The sequence below is a fragment of the Phocoena sinus genome, chromosome 12 (assembly GCF_008692025.1).
Source record: "Phocoena sinus isolate mPhoSin1 chromosome 12, mPhoSin1.pri, whole genome shotgun sequence".
Classification (NCBI taxonomy): Eukaryota; Metazoa; Chordata; class Mammalia; order Artiodactyla; family Phocoenidae; genus Phocoena; species Phocoena sinus.
Genome location: NC_045774.1, coordinates 14,710,669 through 14,736,799, shown reverse-complemented (window position 1 = coordinate 14,736,799; position 26,131 = coordinate 14,710,669). Strand labels below are relative to the sequence as shown.

Below are 26,131 nucleotides of genomic sequence, written 5' to 3'. Positions count from 1 at the left end.
CCAGCCTCAAGTCTGGGAGTCCTTCTTTTTCCATTGGCAGGTCCTGCTGGCTTCATGTCCATTATTTCAGGTTGATCCTTCCTGTCCCCAGGGTCTCCTCCCTGCTTCTAGCTCTGCACTGGATGAAGTAGCAGTCTCCCTGCCTCTATTCTTGGCCTCCTTCTTTCCATTGTCCACTGGGCAGCCAGATTGATGGTCTGAGGGTTTTTTTTAAACATCTTTATTGGAGTATAATTGCTTTACAATGTGTGCTAGTTTCTGCTCTATAACATAGTGAATCAGCTATACGTATACATATATCCCCATATCTCCTTCCTTTTGCGCCTCCCTCCCTCCCTCCCTCCCTCCCTATCCCACCCCTCCAGGCGGTCACAAAGTACCGAGCTGATCTCGCTGTGCTGTGCGGCTGCATCCCACTAGCTCTCTATTTTACATTTGGTAGTGTATATATTGTCCATGCCACTGTCTCGCTTTGTCACAGCTTACCCTTCCCCCTCCCCATATCCTCAAGTCCATGCTCTATGTCTGCATCTTTATTCCTGTCCTGCGGTTTGAGGGGGTTTTAGGTTTGTTTGCTCATGGTCCACTTACATCCAGTGAAGCCTACAAACCTTAAGTGTACAGCTTGATACCTTCTTACAAAATGAACACACGTGTGTAAAGAGCTTCCACGTCAGTTTGTAGACCATTCCCAGTGTCCCAGAGACCTCCCTGTGGCCCCTTCTAGTGATTACTTCCTGCTGTGGACAGACTGCATCCTCCTAAAATTCACGTGTTGAAGGCCTGACCCACAGTGCGACTGTATTTGGAGGTAATTAAGGCTAAATGAGGTCATAGAGTAGGGCCTGAAAGGATTTTTGTCGTTATAAGGAGAGATACCAGGGAGTGCTCTCCCTTCGCCGTGTGAGCGCATGGTGAGAAGGTGGCCATCTACAAGCTAAGAAGCAGGCCCTCACCAGAAATCAAATTGGCTAAGACCTTTATCTTAGACTTCCCAGCCTCCAAAACCATGAGAAATAAATTTCTGTTGTTTAAACCACCCAGTCTGTGGTATTTTGTTATAGCATCTCAAGAAGACTCATACAATTGACTTTGGAGAGTGAACTTAGAAGGTCAGTCAGGAGACTGCAGTGCAAGATGTGAGTGTGTAGTGGTCTAAGTTATGAGATTCTGTGACCTTAAGAATAATTATTGTGGGACTTCCCTGGTGGCTCAGTGGTTGAGAATCCACCTGCCAATGCAAGAGACATGGGTTCCAACCCTGGTCCAGGAAGATCCCACATGCTGTGGAGCAACTAAGCCCGTGCGCCACAACTACTGAGCCTGTGCTCTAGAGCCCACGAGCCACAACTACTGAGCCCACGAACCACAACTACTGAAGGCCACGTGCCTAGATCCCCTGCTCCACAACAAAAGAAGCCACCGCCATGAGAAGCCCGCGCACCACAACCAAGAGTCGCCCCCACTCGCCCCAACTAGAGAAAGCCCGCGTGCAAAAACGAAGACCCAACACAACTAAAAATAAATAAATAAAATAAATAAATTTATATTAAAGAAAGAATAATTACTGTGAAGAACATAATTTATGAAGCAACAGAGTGGGGAGTCTACTGAGTTCAAGTAATACTATTCCATCATAAAAACTTACATATTAAAGCAAAATGTCATCCCCTATTTCCCAGAGGCAATAACTAGAGACAGTTTTATAGGATATTTGCTAACCTAATTGATATAAAAACTTTTCAATCTCAAAACAATTCCCCATTATTATATGAATGGATACCAAATAATTTCCCATCCTGGCAGTGATTCACATTATTGTTTGCTATTGAACTATTTTTTCCTTGCCAGGAGGTAATAGTACCCATCAGAGAAAACTGCATTTCATTTTCTGTGTGTGTCTTTTTCAAACTACTGATTACCAGAAAGCTTCTGATCCTCAATGGAGAGTTTATGGAAAAGGTGAAAAGGGGATTTTTTTAGAAGAACAATGCACAAGTTTGAGACAAATGAGTATTAAGACAATCAAAAGGTTTTTTTTGTTTGTTTGTTTTTTGTTTTGTTTTTTTTTGCGGTACGCGGGCCTCTCACTGTTGTGGCCTCTCCCGTTGCGGAGCACAGGCTCCGGACGCGCAGGCCCAGCGGCCATGGCTCACGGACCCAGCCTCTCCGTGGCATGTGGGATCTTCCCGGACCGGGGCACGAACCCGCGTCCCCTGCATCGGCAGGCGGACTCTCAACCACTGCGCCACCAGGGAAGCCCAAAAGGTTTTTTTTTATATTAACTTCTCCAGTAGCAATTTACTCTTTTTTAGGGAAAAAAAAAAAAAAAGTTTCATGCCAAAAGGGAGGAGTCGATTACGTAAAGAAAGCAGAAAAATATTCAAAGTATTACTGTTTACTGTTTGGGTGAGTTGTAGAGGGAAAGGGAAATTGTTTGGACAGTCTATATGGTGAAGAAAGCCATATATATTTTCCAGTTTCTAGTACTTTTTTTTTTTTTTTTTTTGCGGTACGCGGGCCTCTCACTGTTGTGGCCTCTCCCGTTGCGGAGCACAGGCTCCGGACGCGCAGGCCCAGCGGCCATGGCTCACGGACCCAGCCTCTCCGTGGCATGTGGGATCTTCCCGGACCGGGGCACGAACCCGCGTCCCCTGCATCGGCAGGCGGACTCTCAACCACTGCGCCACCAGGGAAGCCCAAAAGGTTTTTTTTTATATTAACTTCTCCAGTAGCAATTTACTCTTTTTTAGGGAAAAAAAAAAAAAAAGTTTCATGCCAAAAGGGAGGAGTCGATTACGTAAAGAAAGCAGAAAAATATTCAAAGTATTACTGTTTACTGTTTGGGTGAGTTGTAGAGGGAAAGGGAAATTGTTTGGACAGTCTATATGGTGAAGAAAGCCATATATATTTTCCAGTTTCTAGTACTTTTTTTTTTTTTTTTTTTGCGGTACGCGGGCCTCTCACTGTTGCGGCCTCTCCCGTTGCGGAGCACAGGCTCCGGACGCACAGGCTCAGCGGCCATGGCTCACGGGCCCAGCCGCTCCACGGCCTGTGGGATCTTCCTGGACCAGGGTTGGAACTGCGGGATCTCTGTCATCCTGAGTTATAACTTCCGCGAGCCACAACTACTGAGCCCATGTGCTGCAACTACTGGGCCCGCGTGCAACAAGAGAAGCCACCACAGTGAGAAGCCTGCGCACCGCAACGAAGAATAGTCCCCGCACGTTGCAACTAGAGAAAGCCTGCACGCAGCACCGAAGACCCAACGCAGCCAAAAGTAAAAATAAATGAAATAAATAAATTTACAAAGTAAAGGCTGAGAGATGCTTAACTTGCAGAGACATTGGTTGTGACTCTTTATTCCTTAGGGAACACGATGACTAGCGTGTTTAGGGTTTGCGTCAGTTTGGGTTTGGTTTTGCTTTGTCTGGTTTGAAGATGCTTTTATTTGTCCAGGAGGCATGGCTTGGGAAGAGGCATCTGAACAAGATGGTTTGGAAGCCTACCATTGAGACCGAAGAAGTGTATGGACCAGCATCAACCTGTTCTTAGAATAGTCACTGTTTCTTTTCTTTTCTTTTCTTTTCTTTTTTATGCGGTACGCGGGCCTCTCACCGCTGCGGCCCCTCCTGCTGCGGATCACAGGCTCCGGACGCGCAGGCTCAGCGGCCATGGCTCACGGGCCCAGCCGCTCTGCAGCATGTGGGATCTTCCCAGACCGGGGCACGAACCCGTGTCCCCTGCATCGGCAGGTGGACTCTCAACCACTGCGCCACCAAGGAAACCCCTGTCTTTACTTTTTTAATCGAAGTATGGTTGATTTACAATGTTGTGTTAGTTTCTGGTGTACAGCAAAGTGAATCAGTAATATATACATATTTTTTTCATATTCTTTTCCATTATGGTCTGTTACAGGATATTGAGTATATATAGTTCCCTGTGCTATACAGTAGGACCTTGTTGTTTATCTGTTTTATATATAGTAGTGTATATCTGCTAATTTATCCCTCACCTCTTGTTTTCCTTTTGAGAGCTGGGTTCCAGTCTCTGCCAGTGACCGAATCCGGTATCCCCACTCACCAATGATCAGTTTCCTTTGTCAATATTATACCCCCCGGGTCCCATTCCCAGAGATGCCGGCCTAATTGAGTTGGGGTGTGGCCACAATGACAACTCTGCATAGTATTATCACCATTGTATAGGTGAAGAAACAGAGGCTCAGAGGATGGCAAATGTGCTCAAAACTCTTACAACTAATAAGCAACGGATCTGGGCACCCTTCCCCATCTGTCTGCTTGTGATGCCCGCTTTTCATTTGCTGCACTGTGCTATGTGGATCCAGAGAAGCTTTGTAGCATTTCTACCGGTTAAGGAAGGGTTCTGCCATTAACTGCCTTTATGAATCCGTGGGCCTAGACAAAGGCCTTGTTTTAGTCCGACCAGACTTACTGATAAACAGTAGCCATGCTGCAGTTGCTGCAGGACTGGATCACGTCACTTCTTCTGGTATGCAGCAGGCCATTGGAATTCCGGGGAGTACAGGGCTAAGTACACACGTCAGAGAAACCCATTTCAATTTATCATTTTAATTCTGCTGTTAACCATCACAGACCCTAAATGGATTCCTCCAGAATGGCATCTTCAAGCCCATTATCAGAGCTAAATGTTTAATAGCTTTGTTAAATAATCCATGCCACGGAGTATAGGAAACTTTCTTTAGTGTTTTTCACATAGAAGGAGGCATTTCTGGACGTCCCTGGGGATGGCTTAACATAGCTCTCACTGGCCGCTGGCTGGCCCCCTCCCCTTCCTTCCTTGCTGGGTTGCCTTCTCTCCTAAAAGCTTCAGGCAGGAGAGGTTCTAGCAGTGAAACCTCCTGCTTAGCAGGCTTCAAAAAGAAGCAGATGTGAGGCAGACATTTAATCAATCAAAAAGCAGTTTCGAATTCAGGCCAGGAAGCAATAGATGCTTTTTAGCAAACGCAGCGCGGCTCTTTGTGGAGTAGCAATTGGCAGGTTTGCTATTCTGTATCTTAGCTTTTCCAGTGATTGTGCTAGAAATATTTAGGGTAGAACATTATAGGATAGCAATTGTTGATTCTAAATCATATTATCTTAGATGGGCCATCTTTGCAAATTAAGTTCATTTTACCGAAAATAAGACAAGACCTTTGCCTGTTTTCTTTTTCAGTCAAATGGATCACAAGCTTAGAACTGAAGTAGCAACAAGATGACCAATATGTTCTCTCTAACTGGATTTTTTTTTTTAAATCAGCAGTCATTTTAAGCAATGTGGTTCAAAAGCAGTATGACCACTAAATTTGCATACTGATAAAGTATGCTGTTTAACTTTGACAGTGGTCTCAATTATATTCCTAATTAAATGGTATGTCGCTGGGAGTTCCTGGCGCTTTCACTGCTGAGGGCTTGGGTTCAATCCCTGGTCGGGGAACTAAGATCCTGCAAGCCGCGCGGTGTGGCCAAAAAAAAAAAGTATGTTGTGTTGGGCGAAATTTGGAGTAAACATCTGTTCCAGCTCTCTCTACCACAATAACATGGTGTAGAAGTACCTGCCAAAGGAGGTGATGCATGCTACCTTGGGCTACTTAAACGAGCAAATAAACATCTCAGAATAGGAGAAGAGCTTCTTTTGTGGTTTTTTTTGGTGGTACGCGGGCCTCTCACTGCCGTGGCCTCTCCCGTTGCGGAGCACAGGCTCTGGACGCGCAGGCTCAGCAGCCATACCTCACGCTCCGCGGCATGTGGTATCCTTGCGGACCGGGATATGAACCCTCGTCCCCTGCATCGGCAGGCGGACTCTCAACCACTGCGCCACCAGGGTAGCCCTAAGGAGAGCTTCTTTTAAGAGACTTTCTTGTGTTTCCCCTTTTCTCATCTCTGCCTTGTCTCCTACAACCAGGTAATGATGAGCCTCTACCACTGGACCCGTACTCAATCCCAGATGTGCGTCTTGTATTGGCGATTGGAGTTTATTGTGCAAAGTTTGGGCACTGTATATTTTTGGGACTCCCTCCATGGTGAAGTTTCTGACGCTTGTGTCTTAGGGACAGGTCCTTCATCAGAAGGAGTAGTATTAGGGCATTCCCTGGCAGTTCAGTGGTTAGGGCTTCTCGCTTTCACTGTGGAGGGCTTGAGTTCAATCCCTGGTCGGGGAACTAAGATCCCACAAGCCGTGGGGCGTGGCCAAAAAGAAGTAATATTAGCATCAAAAATTTTTTGAACCTTAAAATCTAAACTTTACTTGAGATAACGCTGGTTTCCTCCTTTGTCAAAATTGTTTATCTGTCAGGCTTAGACACTATTTAGCCTTCCTATGGCATGTGGTGGATTTCAGAACATTTTGTATTATCGAATTCCTAAGCAAGGATGTGACGTAATTATTTTACTACTGAACGCACATCCTTTGAAAGAAGCAGCCATTTACCAAGAGAGTAATTCCCGGAATATGACATGGTGTGTAAGGATTAGGTGGGAATTGGGATCGTGACTTCTAAATCTACAAGAATGAAACTCTGGTGCAAGGGCTCAAAAGGAACTAGACATGTGACAATTGTCAGAAGAGTTTCAAAACACCAATCTTGTGTTTTTAGGCTACTCATTTTTATTGTTCTCTTCACAGTAGTATTTTTCTTACTTTGCATTTGGGATTTGTGGAGGCAGTTGCTTTGCCCTGTACATCTTATAGGTGCAACAGATCAAAAGGGAAGAAAGTAACTTGACATTCGTGCTCTGTCATAACACGAGAATATAAGCTTTCCGGGTCTGTATCCTGAGATGTCTAACTTGACAAGATCTGTAGAGCCTCATCCCACTGGGGCCACAGTCAAATAACCAACCAACAGATGGTAGGTGCTCACTTTTCTGTAAAACCGGGAACTTCAGCAGGTTTGGGAGCTTACGGAGTAACCCGAGTGGAACGTGTTCCCTGTCCTAACACAAGAATCTTTTGAGTTGGGCTGCTTATGCTGTCTTTTCCCCCAGTTGGACACCTCAGTTCAGCCATAGTTCACTCAAGTAAGACGGATTGTATCATTGATCCAACATAATAGAAGTAGGATTGTGTTTTCTTAGTTCAGGACAAGTTGGTGGAGGGAAAAAAAAACAGTTCTTCAAGTTCAATGCTTAGAGTTCATTCCTGATTCTAGGAGGCTGAGGACTGGCTGGTTCTTAACGAGTGTTAGCACTACCCCCTGAGGAGAGATGGCACACGTGGGTGTGCTGTGGGGACCATCAGGGAAGCCTCATGTCCTAATTCCTCTGCATAGTTTCCACATAGAGGAGGACGCTGGTGATTCAGAGGCTTGGCCTAGGATTCCCAGGTTTCTTTCTTTCTTTTTTTTCTCACATTGCATTTAACAACTTCACTGAGAAATAATTGACGTGTGCAGTTTGATAAATGTCGACGTACATCTACATCTGTCTAACCATCATCACCATCAAGATAGTGAGCACATCAAACACATCCCCAAATTGCATGCCTCTTTGTAATCTCCCCCTCCTTTCTGTAACTTCTGATCTTCTTTCTGTTACTGTGATCAGTTTGGATTTTCTAGAAATGTATATAAATGGAATATACCACATGTATAGTTTTCTCTTGCTTTTTTCACTCAGCATAATTATTTTAAAATTAATCTATTTTGGGACTTCCCTGATGGTCCAGTGGTTAAGACTTCGCCTTCCAGTGTAGGGGGTGCAGGTTTGATCCCTGGTTGGGGAGCTAAGATCACACATGCCTCCGGGCCAAAAAACCAAAACACAAAACAGAGACGACATTGTAACAAATTCAGTAAAGACTTTAAAAATGGTCTACATGAAAAAAAAAAAAAGCTTAAGGAAAAGTAAATAAAATAAAATTAATCCATGTTGTTCAGTTTGGAAGTTTTTTGTTTTTTTTAATTTATTAAATTTATTTATTTTTGGCTGCGTCGGGTCTTTGATGCTGCACGCGGGCTTTCTCTAGTTGCAGGCAAGCAGAGGTTACTCTTTATTGCGGTGCGCAGGCTTCTCATTGTGGTGGCTTCTCTTTTTGTTTTTTTTTTGTGTGTGTGTGGTACGCGGGCCTCTCACTGCTGTGGCCTCTCCCGTTGCGGAGCACAGGCTCCGGACGCACAGGCTCAGCGGCCATGGCTCATGGGCTCAGCCGCACCGCGGCATGTGGGATCTTTCCGGACCAGGGCACGAACCCGCGTCCCCTGCATCGGCAGGTGGACTCTCAACCACTGCACCACCAGGGAAGCCCGCGGTGGCTTCTCTTATTCGGGAGCACGGGCTCTAGGCGTGTGGGCTTCAGTAGTTGTGGCTCGCAGGCTCTGGAGCGCAGGATCAGTAGTTGTGGCTCACGGGCTTAGTTGCTCTGTGACATGTGGGATCTTCCCTGTCCAGGGCTCGAACCCATGTCCCCTGCATTGGCAGGCGGATTCTTAACCACTCTGACACCAGGGAAGCTCCGAGTTTGGAAGTTTTTTTAACAAGTTGAACATATACCGACAATATAACCTAGGTATATAAATATATAAATACCTAGGAAATACACCTAGGTATTTATCCAGGAGGAATGAAAGCATGTATCTAAACAAAGACTTGTACACGAATGTTCACACAGCTTTATTTGCAAGTGGACATAGGATTTTCCAGGATCATTTGTTGAGAAGACTCTCCTTTCTCCATTAAGTTGCCTCCATTGTCAAAGATTAGAAGTGTATCTGTGTGTGTCTATTTCTGGGCAATTTATTCTGTTCCCATGATGTGTTTGTCTATTCTTTCACCGGTACCATACTGTCTTTTGATTACTGTAGTTTTATATTAAGTTAGGTAGTATTAGTCCTCTGACTTAGCTGTCCACACAGGTTTCTTAAGTTGTGTTTATCAAGCATCTCTCTGTCCTAAGTATGATACAGACCTCAATTGTGTGAGGACTCCAAACAATACAGGTAGGCATTTCACGTAATGGAATTGTGGTGACCTATCTTCACTCAGTGAATTGCTATCTTGGGTCGGTGGTGCTTTTCATTTCCTTCATCTCAAGCAGAGATCTTATAAATTCCCTTTGCTTGAAATCAGCATGGCTGATCTCCTACCTCACCAGATTTAGAGCTCTTTGTTTTCTTTTACATACTTTCCCAGAGAACCCAGGAGTTTTAATACTTTTTAAAACAACTATAACGTTTTAATGTAGGGGAATATTTGACTGAAATGTCGTGTGTTAAAACATATTGCATTTATCTTGGTGTCTTTACTTATGGTAGATGTTAATGGATGTGGTTCAAAAAGGGTTCTGTGGGCAAGTCACTTGAGAAAATGCTGTAATGATTTGTTCCTTAGAGGTTCAGAATGCACATTCAAGAGTCTCTAAATTCTAATTAAATCTGCTTAACTGTCTAGGTCAGAGTTTTGCAAGCTGATTTTGAGCCCAGAACGCTTCTGAGAGAAGCCTGGTAATACACAGGTGTTGATATACCTGGTATACTGATATTCTTGGATACCAGTTTGAAAAATGCTGATCTTTGAGATTTAGAGGCCTAAATTGTAGACACCATTCCTCATAAAATGACTTCACCTGTAGTGGCCAAGTCCCTTGGGATTTAAATAAATAATATGGGAGATATTACTTTCTAAGACACTCAACAATTTGAATATTTGAGTAGAAACATTCAATTGAATTGAAATTTAATTTCACAGGCTAAAAGCAAACTAGGGACTTTAATGGACATCTCCTAGTTTTCATTCTTTCTCATGTCTAGGGGTGAGCCTGTGTTATTCCTCCTAAAACTATACTAAGTAATTTTCACAAATTTTACTGAAAACTACGAGAAACAGGAAAATTAGCGATTTGTAGACAATGACCAGAGACTGTCTATCTGGTATGTACACCCTTCACCAAGTGGCATTTAAGGGCCCTCATGTGCTGTGCAGATAATGTTCCAGAAACTTTCCATAAATAGGGAGCAATGCAATTTCAAAAGCAAAATAAGATTAATCTTTGTATTCTGAACATCAGAATTTTTTCCACTTTGATTAAATTAAATTAATAAAATAAACAGCAGCACGACAAAACTGCTCTCCGCCAATTAGGTATAAACTTGGTTAAATGTGGCTTTCTGGCCAATATTTTTACTTCTGGCTGTGGGTTGGGGGATGTTGTCTAGTTGAACAGCACTGTAGACTCACAGTCAGATTTCTAAGTAAAGACCAGCAGGATAAATTGGTAGCATGTGCAGGGTCAGACAGCTGGACCACTGTTTTCATTGGGTGGGGCTGGAAGGAAGGGGGCCACACTGACTCTGGGTGATGGTGATGAGTTGCCGCCCCCTTTTCTGGTCCTTCAAATGAACTCACTCATATTTAAAGCAAAGTTACCAGCCAGTAAGGGCGTATTTTTGTTTGTCGGTTTTGTTTGCTGAATATACGAGTGGAAAAAAGTAGCATGAAATTAAAAATAAACAGAGGTTTTCTTTAAAGATCAGAGGCTTCAGGGCACCAGGATTTTAAGAGGTGGGACAGCTGCCACACTGACAGGAGGGTCTGTCCTCCTTTTCGGGAGGAAAGCTGGCATCAGAAAGAGATCTCTAAAGGCCAGTTTCTTGGAGACAAGGACTTCTCCGTTTTAGAGGTCGCTAGAAGCACCCCTGACCTGGGGTACATGCTCTTCTCAATTTCATGTGGTTTGAGAGAGCTTTTGGCCCGATGTTTTGACAATACCTCTGAAACTTGATAAGTAGTTCATATTCTCTCTCTTTGAAAAGCTTTGCAAGTTAAAAGTTCTCATTTTTCTTTTATAGATTGCCTTAAATCTTTTTTTAAATTCATAGACTAGAAATATATCTTAATATTTAAGAATTGCCTTAGCCCTGCTTATTGTATATCTTGAACTAATTAGAAATTAGATGATTACCAAGGGGTGAAACATTTTACTGTTTAAAATATAAAACTTTTGAAATTTTCTCGACTGCACTGAGGTTTTCTTGAGTTTACAGATTTTATTGGCTATACCCCAAAATTTAACTCTGTGAGAAGGTTCACTAAAGAAAATGTTATTTTTTCTTTTAATTCTGGAAGATTTCAAAATGTATACAAGAGTAGAGAATAGCAACAAGTACCCGTCCCCTAGCTTCAGCTGTAATCAACATTTTGCCAGTCTTATTTTGTCTAATTTTTAAATTTTATTTTCCTATTTTAAAACAAATACAAGATATGTCGTCTATAGCTCCATTATTATATATCTCTAACAGTTGAGGACTTTTTTTAAAAAATAAATTTATTTACTTATTTATTTATTTTTGGCTGCGTTGGGTCGTCGTTGCTGCACGTGGGCTTTCTCTAGTTGTGGCGAGCGGGGGCTATTCTTCCTTGCAGTGGACGTGCTTCTCATTGTGGTGGCTTCTCTTGTTGCAGAGCATGGGCTCTAGGTGCATGGGCTTCAGTAGCTGTGGCTCGCCGGGTCTAGAGCACAGGCTCAGTAGTTGTGGTGCACGGACTTAGCTGCTCTGCGGCCTGTGGGATCTTCCCAGACCAGGGCTCGAACCCGTGTGCCCGCCATTGGCAGGCAGATTCTTAACCACTGAGCCACCAGGGAAGTCCCCCAGTTGAGGACTTTATAAAAACCTAACCACGTTATTGTCACTCTTTATAGAATTAACAATAATTTTTTAGAATCTTAAAGAAAATCTTTAAAAAATTATTTTAACAACTGATGTTTTCATACGGTTTTATTTCTGCATCTCAGAGGAGACGTGTCCTTGTGGTAGAGAGGTTTCATATCAAGACACAGCATCTTAAAGCTAACTTGTTGGAAAGCATGGCTGTGTAGGGGAAGGCACAGAGGGATTAAAGAATTCAATCCAGTTTGCTCACAACAGTTAGGGCTGTTGCCCCTCTAAAATTCTTATAAACACGGACTGCTGATGGAGTCATCAGTTTCTGCCTTTAGCCTCTTATTTTCAGCCTATTTCTAGAAATTTTAAAATACATTGGAAAATGCTTTGTGTGCCTGTGTTTAAATAAAAGGGGGAATGAAATACTTTCACCATGGTCCTCATGTTTGCTGTTTGGACAGCATGGCTCTAGAGTGAATATACTGTTTGGAGCTGTGGCTATTGAATGTAGTGAGTCTTCAGCCAAAAGGATGGTCAGCGTTTTAGTCGGTGTTGATGGATGGGCTCACTCACAGCTCCCACGCAGCTCTGGGTGTGGAGGTGTGGATGCATGGCTTGTCATTTACAGCCCCATTCCCACAGCAGCATAAGTTGCTTTTGCTACCTGAGGGTCAAACCAAGCAGGAATCCTAGGCAGAAAAGGCTACCTCTCTCCAGCCATTGTTTTCTCTTCTTGTGACCAAGCAAGGCTACAGCCATTTTACTGTAGGGCTGCCTGAGTCTTGCGCTACAACCCTGTTCGAGTGCCCGTGAGTGGGTGTAGTGAGATGCGGTCCCTGTACACAGATGTCTCATTTTGTTGGGTTTCTTATCATCTCACATCTAATGCTGCCTCCTTCCAAACCCTCCTTGCGGCGGGGGTTGTCGGGGGGAGTAAATCAGGAGTTTGGGATTAACATACACACACTACCAACAAGGACCTACTGTATAGCACAGGGAGTTCGACTCGATATTCTGTGATAACCTATATGAGAAAAGAATCTGAAAAAGCTGTATGAGAAAAGAATCTGAAAATGGAATCACTTTGCTGTACACCTGAAACTAACACAACATTGTAAATCAGCTATAATCCAATCACATTAAAAAAAAAAAAAAGAAAGAAAGAAACCTTCTTTAACACAAACATGAGGACAATTTTTAAAAGGCATCCTTAGTGTGATATAAGGGCTGGAAAAATACTGGAGTACAAGCTTTGCCTTGATTTGATCAAGTGGACAGACATAAAATGGCTTCTGAGAGCTTTTCCATTTAGAGAGAGAACTTTCCCAAATATTTCATTTGAATCTCAACCAGCCTGAAAATAGAGATGGTATTAGTTTCAATTTATAATTGGGAAAATGAGCTCAGAGATAAGGTTCCATGGCTGACAGGAGCCTGACTGTGCTCTGTCTGCTGTTTCCCCTGTACCTTCTAGGGTTAAGAAAAGAACAAAGAAAAGAAAAAACTCAGGTGGCTCCCCTCCATTTAGACCTTTGTATAAACTGCATTGCTTTTCTTCTCCCACCCAGACCATTAGAAAATTAGAAGAAGTCTAATTAGGAGTCTTTACACCAGATGTTCTATTGGGTGCAGAGCTTGGAGGCAACAGGAAGGAAGTCTTGGAGGTTTCATTTTAGAGGGGAAATGGGCACAGGACAATTCATTCCCATTAGATCGCAGTTGTTGACCAAATGGTAGAATAAGAACTGCTAAAACTTACTTAGTAGTTGACTTATTAGCCACTTAACATGTGTGGGGTGAAACTGCAGTTATTCATTACGGTAGGTGAAAATGAATTCTTACCCCAGCTTACAGAAAAAGAGAGGAGGCTGTGAGAAGCTAAATAATGTTCCCAAGGCCAAAGATCAAGTAGATGGCAGATCAGACCCTGCTCTCCCAGCCACCTCCTGTTTGCTGACCTGGAATTACCAAGTTTCAGCCTACGACAATGATAAAACTCCAGATGTGAAGTATTTCATCTTGCCCCAGAGCACCCAGCCCTCCGCTCTGCTTCTGAGTCCACCATGTCCTCCACGGTGGAGGAGTGAGTATGGCTTAGTTTGTATGAAAAGCCTCCTGAAATATGATCTCAGTGTCAAGTTCCTGTCTTAAAGCAGTTCTCGTTTCCCATGAAAATCCACGTGACTGGCAATCGGTGAAGCAGAATTTTCTGAACTGTCTCCCAGCCATACTGACAATAAGACAGGAAAACGTGTGAAGGAAAAGCTTCTCTCCCACCATCCAGTTATGAAAGTAATCAGGTGTATTAGACAAGGAACAGAACACAGAAAAGTAGAAAAACAAAGGATATGAAAAATTCATAATTCCCTCCCCGATGATTATTTGCTATACTGTGATATTAACAATTTGGTAATATGGTTATCACCACTTATTTAGCTATTTGGGGTATGTTCTTATATAGATTTGTAATCATATTGTACCTATAACTGTTTAGTTTGCTTTTTTTTTTTTTTTTTTTTTTTTTTTTGCCGTACGCGGGCCTCTCACTGTTGTGGCCTCTCCCGTTGCAGAGCACAGGCTCCGGATGCGCAGGCCCAGCGGCCATGGCTCACAGGCCCAGCCGCTCTGCGGCATGTGGGATCTTCCCGGACCGGGGCATGAACCTGTGTCCCCTGCATCGGCAGGCGGACTCTCAACCACTGCGCCACCAGGGGAGCCCCTAGTTGGCTTTTTAAATTTAATATTACAACATAAAATACATCTCTACACTATTACATGTGCTTTGTTGATACCATTTTTTAAAATTAATTAATTTATTTATTTATTGGCTGCGTTGGGTCTTTGTTGCTGCGCACGGGCTTTCTCTAGTTGCAGAGGGTGGGGGCTACTCTTCGTTGCAGTGCGCAGGCTTCTCGTTGCAGTGGCTTCTCTTGTTGCGGAGCACGGGCTCTAGGTGCACGGACTTCAGTAGTTGTGGCATGCAGCCTCAGTAGTTGTGACTTGCAGCCTCAGTAGTTGTGGTGCATGGGCTTAGTTGCTCCGCAGCATGTGGGATCTTCCCGGACCAGGGCTTGAACCCGTGGGCCCTGTACTGGCAGGCGGATTCTTAACCACTGTGCCACCAGGGAAGTCCCTGAAGAGTCTTCTTTATAAGTTCTGTCATGGGATTTAAAATCATTTCCAGATTATCTTTTTTATTCTCATCATTTGTGCATGTGTTCTCCTTATATTGACAAGGTTCTGGTTCCTTCCTGGTTACAGCCATGTAATAGTTCTGCTTCTTGGGTTTTGCTGTTATTGTTGGGACCAGTGACACTGCTCAGAGCCTCATCTGCTGTGTGGACTGCAGGGCTCTGGCCGCTCCCACCCGTGCTGGTCCTGCAGTGAGATGGTGGAGCCGGGAGCATCACTCTGTGAGGAAATGGTTTGCAGGCTCACCTCCTTTTCCCCCAGCATCCTGACACATGTCAGGAGCTCACCCGTTTTGTTCATGGTTTAGCATGTTCATTAAAGAGCTTGATACCCCTACAGCTTACTCTGCAAAGGAGTTCAGAGCAAGTTGTGGGCCGTCCTGTGGAGAAGGAAAGGGGACAGAGACATTGGGTGGCTTTTCTGCCGTGCCTTAGCTACCATTTTGATGTTTTCTGTTGTTGTCCTTAGAGGAATGAGAGGACAACACTGTTGCTGGAAGCATTCAAGATTTTTTTTAAAGCTTGTTTAGTTGTAATGTGGTAATGCTTTACGGGAATAAACTCTGGCTGACCCACTCAAGGGAGATAAGCTTGAAAACATTTAGGGTTTTGATTTGCTCAAAGGGGGCGTTTACCGTTTTTGAAGCAGAAATCCAGTGGGAAAATAGGTTTCCTGGTGCTAGCTGTGTTTCAGTGCAAAAAGCATGCCTTTGAAGTCTAGTTCTCATCTCAAAAGACCTAACTGTTCATAAAAGTAAGAACAAGGTGGATGGATAAAGCTATGTGACAGGGCTTCCCTGGTGGCGCAGTGGTTGAGAGTCTGCCTGCCGATGCACGGGACACGGGTTCGTTCCCTGGTCCGGGAAGATCCCACATGCCACAGAGCCGCTGGGCCCGTGAGCCATGGCCACTGAGCCTGCGCGTCCGGAGCCTGTGCTCTGCAACGGGAGAGGCCACAACAGTGAGAGGCCCAAGTACCGCAAAAAAAAAAAAAAAAAAAAAGAAGTTATGTGAGGAAGCTTCAGCATGAACGCGTTTGGAAACTTCAGTCCTGTACCGATTTCCTCCCCTCGCATCTCATCTGGTTCCGGCCCTTCCCACCCTGTGTGTCACTGAGTTGTGTCTGTACGTCTTTCAGGGTCTATCTGGGCTTAACTGAAATCCTTGTCTTCTGTGGGCGTCTGAGTTACAGAGAAAAGAGAGAAAGACTGAGGACGAGCCAGATGTGTGTTTAGTGACAAAGAAATGCATCCACAGTGTACGAAGCAATCAGATTATAAAAGCATGTATTCTCCTTTTTTTTTAAATTAATTAATTTTTTTTTGGCCGCATTGGTTCTTCGTTGCTGCATGCAGGTTTTCTCTAGTTGCGGCGAGCGGGGGCTACTCTTCGTTGCGGTGCACAGGCCTCTCATTGTGGTGGCTTCTCTTGTTGTGGAGCACGGGCTCTAGGCACGCAGGTTTCAGTAGTTGTGGCACATGGGCTCAGTAGTTGTGACTCGTGGGCTCTAGAGCGCAGGCTTAGTAGCTGTGGCGCACGGGCTCAGTGGCTCTGCAGCATGTGGGCTCTTCCTGCAGGGCTCAAACCCGTGTCCCCTGCACTGGCAGGCAGATTCTTAACCATGTGCCACCAGGGAAGTCCCCATTTTTGTTTTTTAAAAAAAGAAAGCTTGTGTGCATGTAAACACATAGAAAAGACAGAAAGAACGTAAGCGTTAAGGAACCGTGGGTTAGGTTTCTTGCCATTTGAGGTGACTTTAACGTGCTGATAACTCTCGGAAGCACCTGAACCCTTAACAATAGTATGAATTATTTAGATGGTTGGGAATGGGAGAAAAGGAAAACAAAAACACCATAGATTGGGTTGGCCAAAAAGTGAATTATCCATGTACAAGAACACGTGAGATTTTGTAAAAAGCATCTCTAAGTGAAACACAGAATGGTGGAAGTGTCTGAGTACGGCTGAATGGAATGACGTCCCATTGTTGTGTGGAGGGCTGGTGTGTCACGGGCTTTGAGTGCTCAAGACATCACTCATGGGTCAGAGCTTGGGCACACTTGCTGGACCCAAGCTACACATATAATAAAATAAGCTCAAAACTCAGTTTCAGTAATGTCGCTGTCATAAATTGTCACCAAAGTTAAGTCAGCAAGTGCCTTTCTGAGGTAAAGACAGTTGCCCTGTGGTCACAGGGAATAACTAATCCACAATTTACTTATCACGCTTGACTTTAAAGGGCTGGCAGGTGATCTCAAAGACTCATTTTGTTTTATATCATCTAATGTAATACATCATTGTATACATGTAACACTTCTAAAAGAGTAGATGAAAATTTGTGCCGTGTCCTATAGATCCCTCAAGTTTGAAGATACTCAATTTGACTCCTGCTAAAGATGTCTTGGATTTGACAATTCACGAAGAATTGTGAGAAACAGCTCAAGAATTATAGAAACTCTGTAGAACTCTAGACTCTATAAAAAAGTTCAGAGTTCTGGGTCCTAAACTAGGAGCACAGTTGACCAACGTTTTTTGACTTGAAATCGAGGTACTAGAATGGCTGTCTTTCATTCCCCTGCTTAGGTTGCCATGCCCTGCTATCTGTGTTCAATTTTTTAGGTTTCAGGTTCATTGGTTGACCACGTAGCCCACAAGAAAATGCATTTCCTGCTTTCCCCCACTAGCTCTTCATCACATTCTTAATGAAATCTCAGTCTAACTCGTGCGTAAGACTAGTGGAATTTAGTTAAAATACTCCTAAACGTTGACATTTTTGCTGATGAGCATTTTGTGGGGATATCCCCCTGCCCCATCTCCTGTGCTTTCGTCTTTAGGTTTCATTTAAAACTCCCATCTTTCATATTTTGGTAAGAGAAGACTTTAAGTGGAAGTGTAGTCTGAGCATCCTTTCTAATGCACTGACTCAGCATGGGCTCCTTTCTAATGCACTGACTCAGCATGGGCATTTTGAAGCCGACTCTGCCATCTGTAGTGAGAGTATTAGAGTACAGTGGCGGTATTTCAGAAGGCAGTTTTTGCAGTTGCAGGGCATCTTTGCTGGGAGCAGGGAACAGCCAGGTGAAATCCATTTCAGCACCGTTCGAACCTTCTGGATTGATCGTCTTGAATTGGATCTACTCCCTTCAAGGCTCTGATGGAAGCCTATGGTTTGGCCAGCATGCCCCCATTGGCCTGTAAACGGCATGGGATGATGCCAAACAGAGTGTCCAGCTTTGAGATTACTTTGGCATGATGGGGTCTGGGTACTCTGGGATACTATTTAAGGCATTTTGTCATTGTGCTTAGTAACAGGTCCTCCAACGCTTTGTTGTGTTGCGGAAAAATCTCTGGGGGCTTCCCTGGTGGTCCAGTGGTTAAGACTCTGCATTCCCAATAGAGGGTGCCCAGGTTCCATCCCTGGTCAGGGAACTAGATCCCATATGCCTCAACTAAAGATCCCGCATGCCGCAACTAAGACCCAGTGCAGCCAAATAAATAAATACAAAAAAAAAAAAAAAAGAAAGAAACCATCTGTGTATTAAAAAAAAGAAGAAGAAAAAGAAAAATCTCTGGAAGTAGTTGGTGGTAAGCCCTGGCCTTCAGGCCATGGCTGAGCTCTGGGACCCATGGCCGGCCAGCCTTCCCCTCTGTAATCACTTTGAGTCTCAGTGTCTTCATCTGTAAAATGGAAACAGTAGCACCGCGCTAAGTTGGTTTTAAGGAAAATGAGAAATGTATGTGGACCATAAAGCATTGTTGAAATCCTTAGGTTCCTAGTGGTTATTGTACGATTTTTTTTTTTTTGCGGTACTTGGGCCTCTCACTGTTGTGGCCTCTCCCGTCGCGGAGCACAGGCTCCGGACGCGCAGGCTCAGTGGCCATGGCTCACGGGCCCAGCCGCTCTGAGGCATGTGGGATCTTCCCGGACCGGGGCACGAACCCATGTCCCCTGCATCGGCAGGCGGACTCTCAACCACTGCGCCACCAGGGAAGCCCTATTGTACGATTTTTATTTGGTTTAAAACTTTTAACCTATATTATCAGGATTTAAAAAATTAGGGCATGTCTTAGGAATTCCCTGGCAGTCCAGTGGTTAGGACTCACGCTTTCACTGCTGTGGGCCCGGGTTCAATCCCTGGTTGGGGAACTAAGATCCTGCAAGCCGTGGGGCGGAAAAAAAACAACAACTGGGCATGTCTGTATGTCTACTGTTTTTGCATCTGATGACGTCAATTGCACGGGCTACCCTATGGGGACGATTGTAAACCACCGTTTTAGTAATATTTTTAAGGAAAATACAATGAGTCATGAACACACATGTTAGGCGTCTCTTCTTTGTTCACTGGGCTCTGGATCCACTGGCCTTTGAACCACGGGGCCTTCTCACTTGCCTCCCCTTTACCTTTTGCTCACATACCCCTTGCTAGCATCTTAGATCTTAGCTTTACCTTTACTTCCTCCGAGAAGCCTTCACGACACCCTGGCCTAGGTCATGGCCCTCTGTTTGTTGTCATTTGCTGTATGTATTCCTTCTTCGTGACAGTTTCCATAGCTGCAATTCAGTAATTATTTATTTAAATGTCTGCCCTCTTCCCCGAGAAGGACACATTGTCGCTTAGAGATATATTCCAGCCAAATATGCATATCTTGTGTCTAATCACAAGGAAACATTATTTTAAAGTAAAAAATATTTTTCAGAGGGCTGTCTGCCTTCCACAGTAGTTTGTAAGCTCAAAGTGTCTGGGACCACACCTGACTTAGTCGTTGTGAAATCTCAAACAGACCTGGAATGATGGGTGTTGTGTGTCAGGCCTATGTCTGGTTTCTCAGAAGAGTGAACGAATGCATGAATGGTGTGTACCTTTATCCAGATACAGAGTCCTATCTGCTTGTTCATAGCTCCTTGTATCTTTTGTAAGATAGCTGGATCATTCAGACAAAAAAAAAAAAAGACTTAACTCTTCACCGTTACTAGCCCTCCAGTTCTCTGTATTTCTCCTCTAAATGATTTATATTCTCGAACTTACAGTATCGTTTCTAACTTGGTTGTGAAGATTGAAATTAAGTTTACATGGTTCTGTCTTCCCCGTAGCTACTACAGAAGAATGGTCAGCTGTCCACTGTGAACGGCTTAGCCGAGCAAGGCCTCCAGGAGGGAGCCCTGAATGGCCAGGAGGAGGAAACTGTCACAGATGGTAAGTCGCCTTGCGGGGGACTGGGCAGAACCAGGGGCTGGAGGACAAACAACACCTGCAACGGATCCCTGCAGAACAATAAAAACAGGCCTGGATAGAATGGGCACTGTCATCCTACCCGGGGGTGGGTGATGTTGACAACAAAAGCAATCAATTGATTGCAAAAAGAAGTATTTATCTGGCCGTTTGCATAGCCCCGTGGGAGCTTATAGTAACGCTTGGGTATGGAAGTGAAGTTATTTTTCCTTTTTCTTAGGCATCCTTGCCTGAAACTTCATGATCTTTTTGTTGTTGTTATTGTTGCCTTATTCCAACTACTTGTCTGATGTCGAACGTGAATTCTTGTTGGAAATGCTTAAGTCTTGGCTGCTTTCAGAGTCAGTATCTCTCACTCTAGAGTAGCCTACTGGCCTTGCGAAGATTTTTCTGGTAGTGTACATTTCAAGGTGCATACCTCTTTGCCCAAACTATGATACGCGCATGTGTTATAGCTCTTGAGCCCAGAGGTCCTCAAGAGGTGTTTATTGGAAAGCAAATCTGTGACCATGCTATCACTGGTTTGGTTTCAGCCCGTGGAGGGGCTGGGGACCACACCTGGGGGTCAGAATCAAGCACCTTGACAAGTAGGTCTCTTGCGAAGGCCACGTGTTGGAGAAGAACCTTCCTGTTTCTTGTCTCGTTGTTCCATTTAGTCATAAAGGAATCATTTAGCCACTGCTGTTGAAGAGGCACAGAATGATCATTTTCCATAAGTGAACTCACGCTTACATGTAATATGAATAAGACAGATGAAGGGAAAGTCTTGTGAAAGGAGGCTGGCCATTGCCTCGGTGAGATGAGATTCTTCTAACATGTGGAACCTGTTTCTCCTCGTGTTCAATGCCCCTGTGGAGCTGCTGCAAGCAGGGGGCTGCTTTTGAAGTTGGTGGGAATCCTGATCTTTCTATAGCACCACAGGCACCATATAAAGCTAGAAATACATACAGCCTCACAGAAAGAGGAGCTGCACGACCCAGTACGAGAGTTTCAAATAATTTCTACCAAAGTAATTGGAACGGCCCCAACTCAAATTCCAGAGTCCCACGCTCTGTCCTTCCCATGATAACTTTTGAATCAAATCAAGCCACAGCCGATTTGGAGCCTTCCATGGATGGGCAAGCCACCGTGCCCTGTGCTTTGGGGAGGGTGAAGAAAGCTAAGAAACGGTCCACCAGGGGAGACAAGCTAGTCTATGGAAGGCTCCCTAAGATGAAACTAAGGGGGACTTCCCTGGTGGTCCAGTGGTTAAGACTCGAGGCTTCCAATGCAGGGGGCACGGGTTTGATCCCCGGTCGGTTTGATCCCACATGCCGCGTGGCCAAAAAAAAAAAAAAAAAAAGTTAAGACAAGGCAACGTGTTGATTACCTAATGAATTTTGCAAGAGATGAGAGCTGCTCAGAGTTCTGGAGGAGTCCTCGTTTGAGGTCAGGGTGTGGGATAAGGTCTGGGGACTGAGGGGAGGTTAGGTTTAGATTTGTTGGGACAGGGGCTGCCAGCCGGAAGGGAGGAGAATAAGAACAGCCAACACTTCACAAGCTTTTATTATGGGTCCTGGAACTGTGCCTTTTGTGCAGTATGGCAGTAACCCGGTGAGACAGGTCCTATCTCGATTCAAACCCAGATCAGCAGATTTCCAAGCACGAGCTCTCACCCGCTGTGCGGGCCACATCCACAGGCTTGCCCACTGGGATGGCATCTTCTGAGCAAGGGGTAGAATGAAAACCCAGAAGGGAAAGTGCGCTGGGTTGGAGGGCTCTTCTGAAAGGCGAGTGGCTTCAGGAAGTATTTTGGCGATGTGGGATCACTGAAATATACCCCCAAGGGAGTGTCGGGCCAGGCCTTTTCATCTGATCTGGTGTGGAGTGTTGATAAGAGAAGGGAGGGGCTTCAGTGATGCCCTTGTTTCCATACAATCCTAGGTAGCGTGAAAATCCTGTCTAATCTGTGGCCTGTTTACTGGAGATCCGCTGGCTATCTTCCTTTAGTCCAGATGTAATTTCTTTCACTTTTCAGCCATGTGTTTAAACACTGATTTTTACGGAAAGTGATTCTGTTCCCACCCTGTGATTATTCCATTGTCTCCCTGAGCCTACCATGGCCTTGGGGGTCTGAGCAAATACAGATGCCTCTTGCAGGAAGAGTGGTGATTAATATACCTTGTCCTTCACAAGATCCTGAAAAGGCCTGCGGGCCTAGAAAGGACCCCCGTGTGGCCCAGGGCTGCAGAGGCCACCCCATCCCCGCCAGAGGCATTTCCGGAGGCTCTGCCTTTGGGATGAGCTTTTACTGTTTTGAGCAGAACTGTTATTGCTTTGGCTTGTTAGGGTGTTTCTTGTTTTTATTATTTTTTCTTTTCCTATTTTGTCTGCAATGCAAATGCAGAAAATTCTCTATGTTAAATTATTAAACAGTATTTTTTCATGCTTTTATTTTGACATAGGTGATAACCTGTGGTTAGATTTTATGTATTTTCAGGAATCCGTGTCCTACATGGCGGCTTACTGTAATGTAAATGAAGGCATAATTTGGTATGTGATGCTTATTTGTAGGATTTGGTGGGCCTTGGTTTCTACTCTTGCCCACTTCAGTAAGGAAAGACCTGAGCCACCCTGGTCCCTAGGAGGATTGGCCGGCAGTGGAATTTGGTCCTGCCATAGGCGGATCGTTGGATGGGAGAAAACTACAAATGAGGGGCATTCCTGCTCAAGGGGTTTTAATTTAAAGTGACAGACAGGGCTTCCCTGATGGCGCAGTGGTTGGGAGTCTGCCTGCCGATGCAGTGGACACGGGTTCGTGCCCCGGTCAGGGAAGATGCCACATGCCGCGGAGCGGCTGGGCCCGTGAGCCATGGCCACTGAGCCTGCGCGTCCGGAGCCTGTGCTGTGCAACGGAAGAGGCCACAACGGTGAGAGGCCCGTGTACCGCAAAAGAAAAAAATAAATAAATAAAGTGACAGACAATATTTAGACAAATGTAGAATATGCAAAATGTGCTTCTACCTTGACTTACTCTCTTTCTGAAACCAGAAATCCTGGTAATTCAGAACCAGTCCTCTTCCTATAATGAAAATGAAATCCTGTTTCCTTGTAAACTTTCTTTAAATGATAGAAAAAGGGATCTGCTTACTAAATATTTTCAAAACTATGCAGTAGGGTTCAGATACACACACACACACATATATATCTATATATATGTATAGATATATACACACACACATATATATATAGATATAGATGATATAGATATACACACACGTGTGTGTGTGTGTGTGTGTGTTCTGGAGGGAGCTTGAAGATTATATAATTTCAGGGGCCATCTTTTACAGAGTATACAGTCAGGCATGAAAACAAATATTTATTAAAATGAAAAAAAAAATTCACAACAAATTACTTTAGCCTTGGAGTTAGTTAGTCCCTTTTTTTGGAGTTAGTCCCTTTTTTTGGAGTTAGTCCCTTTTTTCTGAGCTCTTTTTAGGCGATTTAGCATTTATCACTATACAGCCTTTTCCGAACCAGAAGGTTCTATCCAGCCATGCCACGCCTAGCACTCACAGGGGCCGCACGAAGTGCCGTTTGTTTTGTGGAAAATCTGCTTCTGCTGATTTTAATCTCTTCTGCTGGAAAGATTAAAGAAAAAGAAGACCCCTCCCAACCCAGATTGTCATTTGTTCTATAGTTTATCGTTTATATGGTTTTCTATGAGTTTCTATGGGTGCCTGAGCAAGAATGATTTTTAAAACATTATATCTCAGTCCGGGTCCAACTTTAGATTTCAAATTTTTGCAAATTAAAACTTTTAGATTTTTCTTTTTTTGATTCAGTCTTAGTATCTGTTGGGCAGATTATTTTCTTTCCAAACAGATGGGGAAATTAAGGATTACAAAATCAAACATCTTAAGACCTCTTTTTTTAAAAAAATTAATTAATTTATTTTTGGCTGCGTTGGGTCTTCGTTGCTGCACATGGGCTTTCTCGAGTTGGGGCGAGCTGGGGCTACTCTTCATTGTGTTGCGTGGGCTTCTCATTGAGGTGACTCCTCTTGTTGTGGAGCATGGGCTCTAGGAGCACGGGCTTCAGTAGTTGTGGCACGTGGGCTCAGTAGTTGTGGCTTGCAGGCTCTAGAGCACAGGCTCAGTAGTTGTGGTGCACAGGCTTAGTTGCTTGCGGCATGTGGGATCTTCCCAGACCAGGGCTTGAACCCCTGTCCCTTGCATTGACAGGTGGATTCTTAACCACTGCGCCACCAGGGAAGTCCCAAGACCTCTTTATTTTGATAATAACATATTTGTTAAAGTGCCTACTGAACTCATTGCCATATACGAGTTAATCACGTGACTGTGATCTTAGTACATTTGAATGTACCATTTACAAGACAGTTATTTTGGGGGTTCTTTGAGATTTTTCTTTCTGCAGAGTAGCTACAGCAAACATTGTAAAGCCTGTGAATGTTATGTTTTCTCCATCCGTCACAGGTCACATTTGCTTGTATGAAAGAATAAACACACGGTGGTGGTCCTCTCCTTGGTTTTTGAATTTGTGCACACATATGCCTTATACTATTTGCATACCCCGAGTGAGGGCATTTACACCAGCAGCGATGAAGCGGCAGCTGAGAACTCTGCCCTTGGCATTTGCTACTCTGGGGTCGGCCGCGAGTATCAGCCGGCAAACCGGGGGAACAGGCTTTGCTATGCTGAGCAGAATGGCGCGGAGGCTGCGTAAGGAACTATGCACGTGAATCACTGCACGTGATTTCTCTGACCTGGGAGGCGAGCCTGGAAAACATCCTCTCACCCCCAAGAAAAAATACCCCCCCGCGCCAAAAAAATCTTGTCACTTAAAGCAGAAGTCTTTAAGAGAGTGTGTTCCTTATCCTTCTCAAGGTTCTACTTTTCTACATCCTGATATTTTCCCTGCAGATACAGTAACCAAAATGGAGGATCCGTTGCTCAGTTATCTAGAAGCTGAGTCTGCAGCACTGTGGGGAATTAATTTCATGTTTCTGACAGTGCTGAATGTCATTGTCTTGGCCTTTATTGAATTTGCTGCTTGAACCTGGCAGCTTCTGGTGTACAGTGCCTTTGGGATATGATCACAGCCCTCCCCGTGGATCTTGTCACCTTACAGAAAATCCATTTGGGAGTTAAAAGTTGTTCTTCTTTGCTTTTTGATCATTTAATAAATTTATGTGAAGAATGAGTACCCCAAGTGCTGCTCTAGGTTGCTGTTAAAAGATGATCCTCCAAAATACTTGTTTCTCTGTGATACAGTTTTCCCAACTGGGAAGAAATGTTTTTATGAGTCAATCCCTTTCCTCCTTCAGTTTGTGACATAATTGGTACCTTGTTAGTATTCTCATGAAGACATGTGTGTTGCACAAATACTACCCTCCGTGCCTCCTTTATTTTTCTCTACATCAGTTGTCAACATCTGGCGTTCAGTCTGCCTGTCTCTTACCTCCCACCTCTGCTAAAATATAAGAACCATGAGAGCAGAGATTTCTTGGGATGGGGGGGTCGGGGTGGGATCTGTATGCTTCAGTGTTGAATCCCCTGAGCCTAGAACAGTGTCTGACACATAGTAAGTGCTCAAAAAAATTTTGAATAAGTGAAGACACAGTTTTAAATTAGAGTTAACAATATTACATTTTCACTCATATGGGAGAGGAGGATCTGTTTGCTTTTCCCTTTATATCAGTTCATTCCCTACGTAAATACCAGAGCTTTCTAGACGTATCCGAGGCTCCCTTTCCTTTGCTGCATCAGCACTGACAAAGCTGGTACTTTCCGGTGCTGGGCTCTCACAGGTGCCCACCATTGGTTATCCAGGTGTTGTTGCCTGGAAACATGAAATCAGACCCTGACCTGCCTGCAATTAAATAAGAACGCCCAGTGATGCTATCAAATATGAGGGCTGGATAGACAGAGAGGGGTCTCCCTTCCAACACTTTGGTACTTCAAATACAATATTAATACATGACATTTTCTCAAGCTGTATCCTGTTTTGTAATGTTTTGAAACACTCACAAAATAGGCCTTGAACTTAGGCAAAAGTCCTACAGTCTGCACTTTCTGGGAACTGGTTTTAATTCAATC

The 26,131-nt window shown here is 44.2% G+C and overlaps 1 protein-coding gene across 2 annotated transcripts in view; it reads left to right on the top strand.

Moving 5' to 3' along the window:
* Positions 1 to 26,131, top strand: part of AKAP12 (A-kinase anchoring protein 12) — a 100,302-nt gene that overhangs the window by 35,667 nt on the left and 38,504 nt on the right. For both annotated transcript variants that reach the window (XM_032650966.1, XM_032650968.1), the window contains one exon: positions 19,895 to 19,997. In XM_032650966.1, coding sequence (XP_032506857.1) covers positions 19,895 to 19,997 — 103 coding nt within the window. The remainder of the gene's footprint in view (positions 1 to 19,894; positions 19,998 to 26,131) is intronic.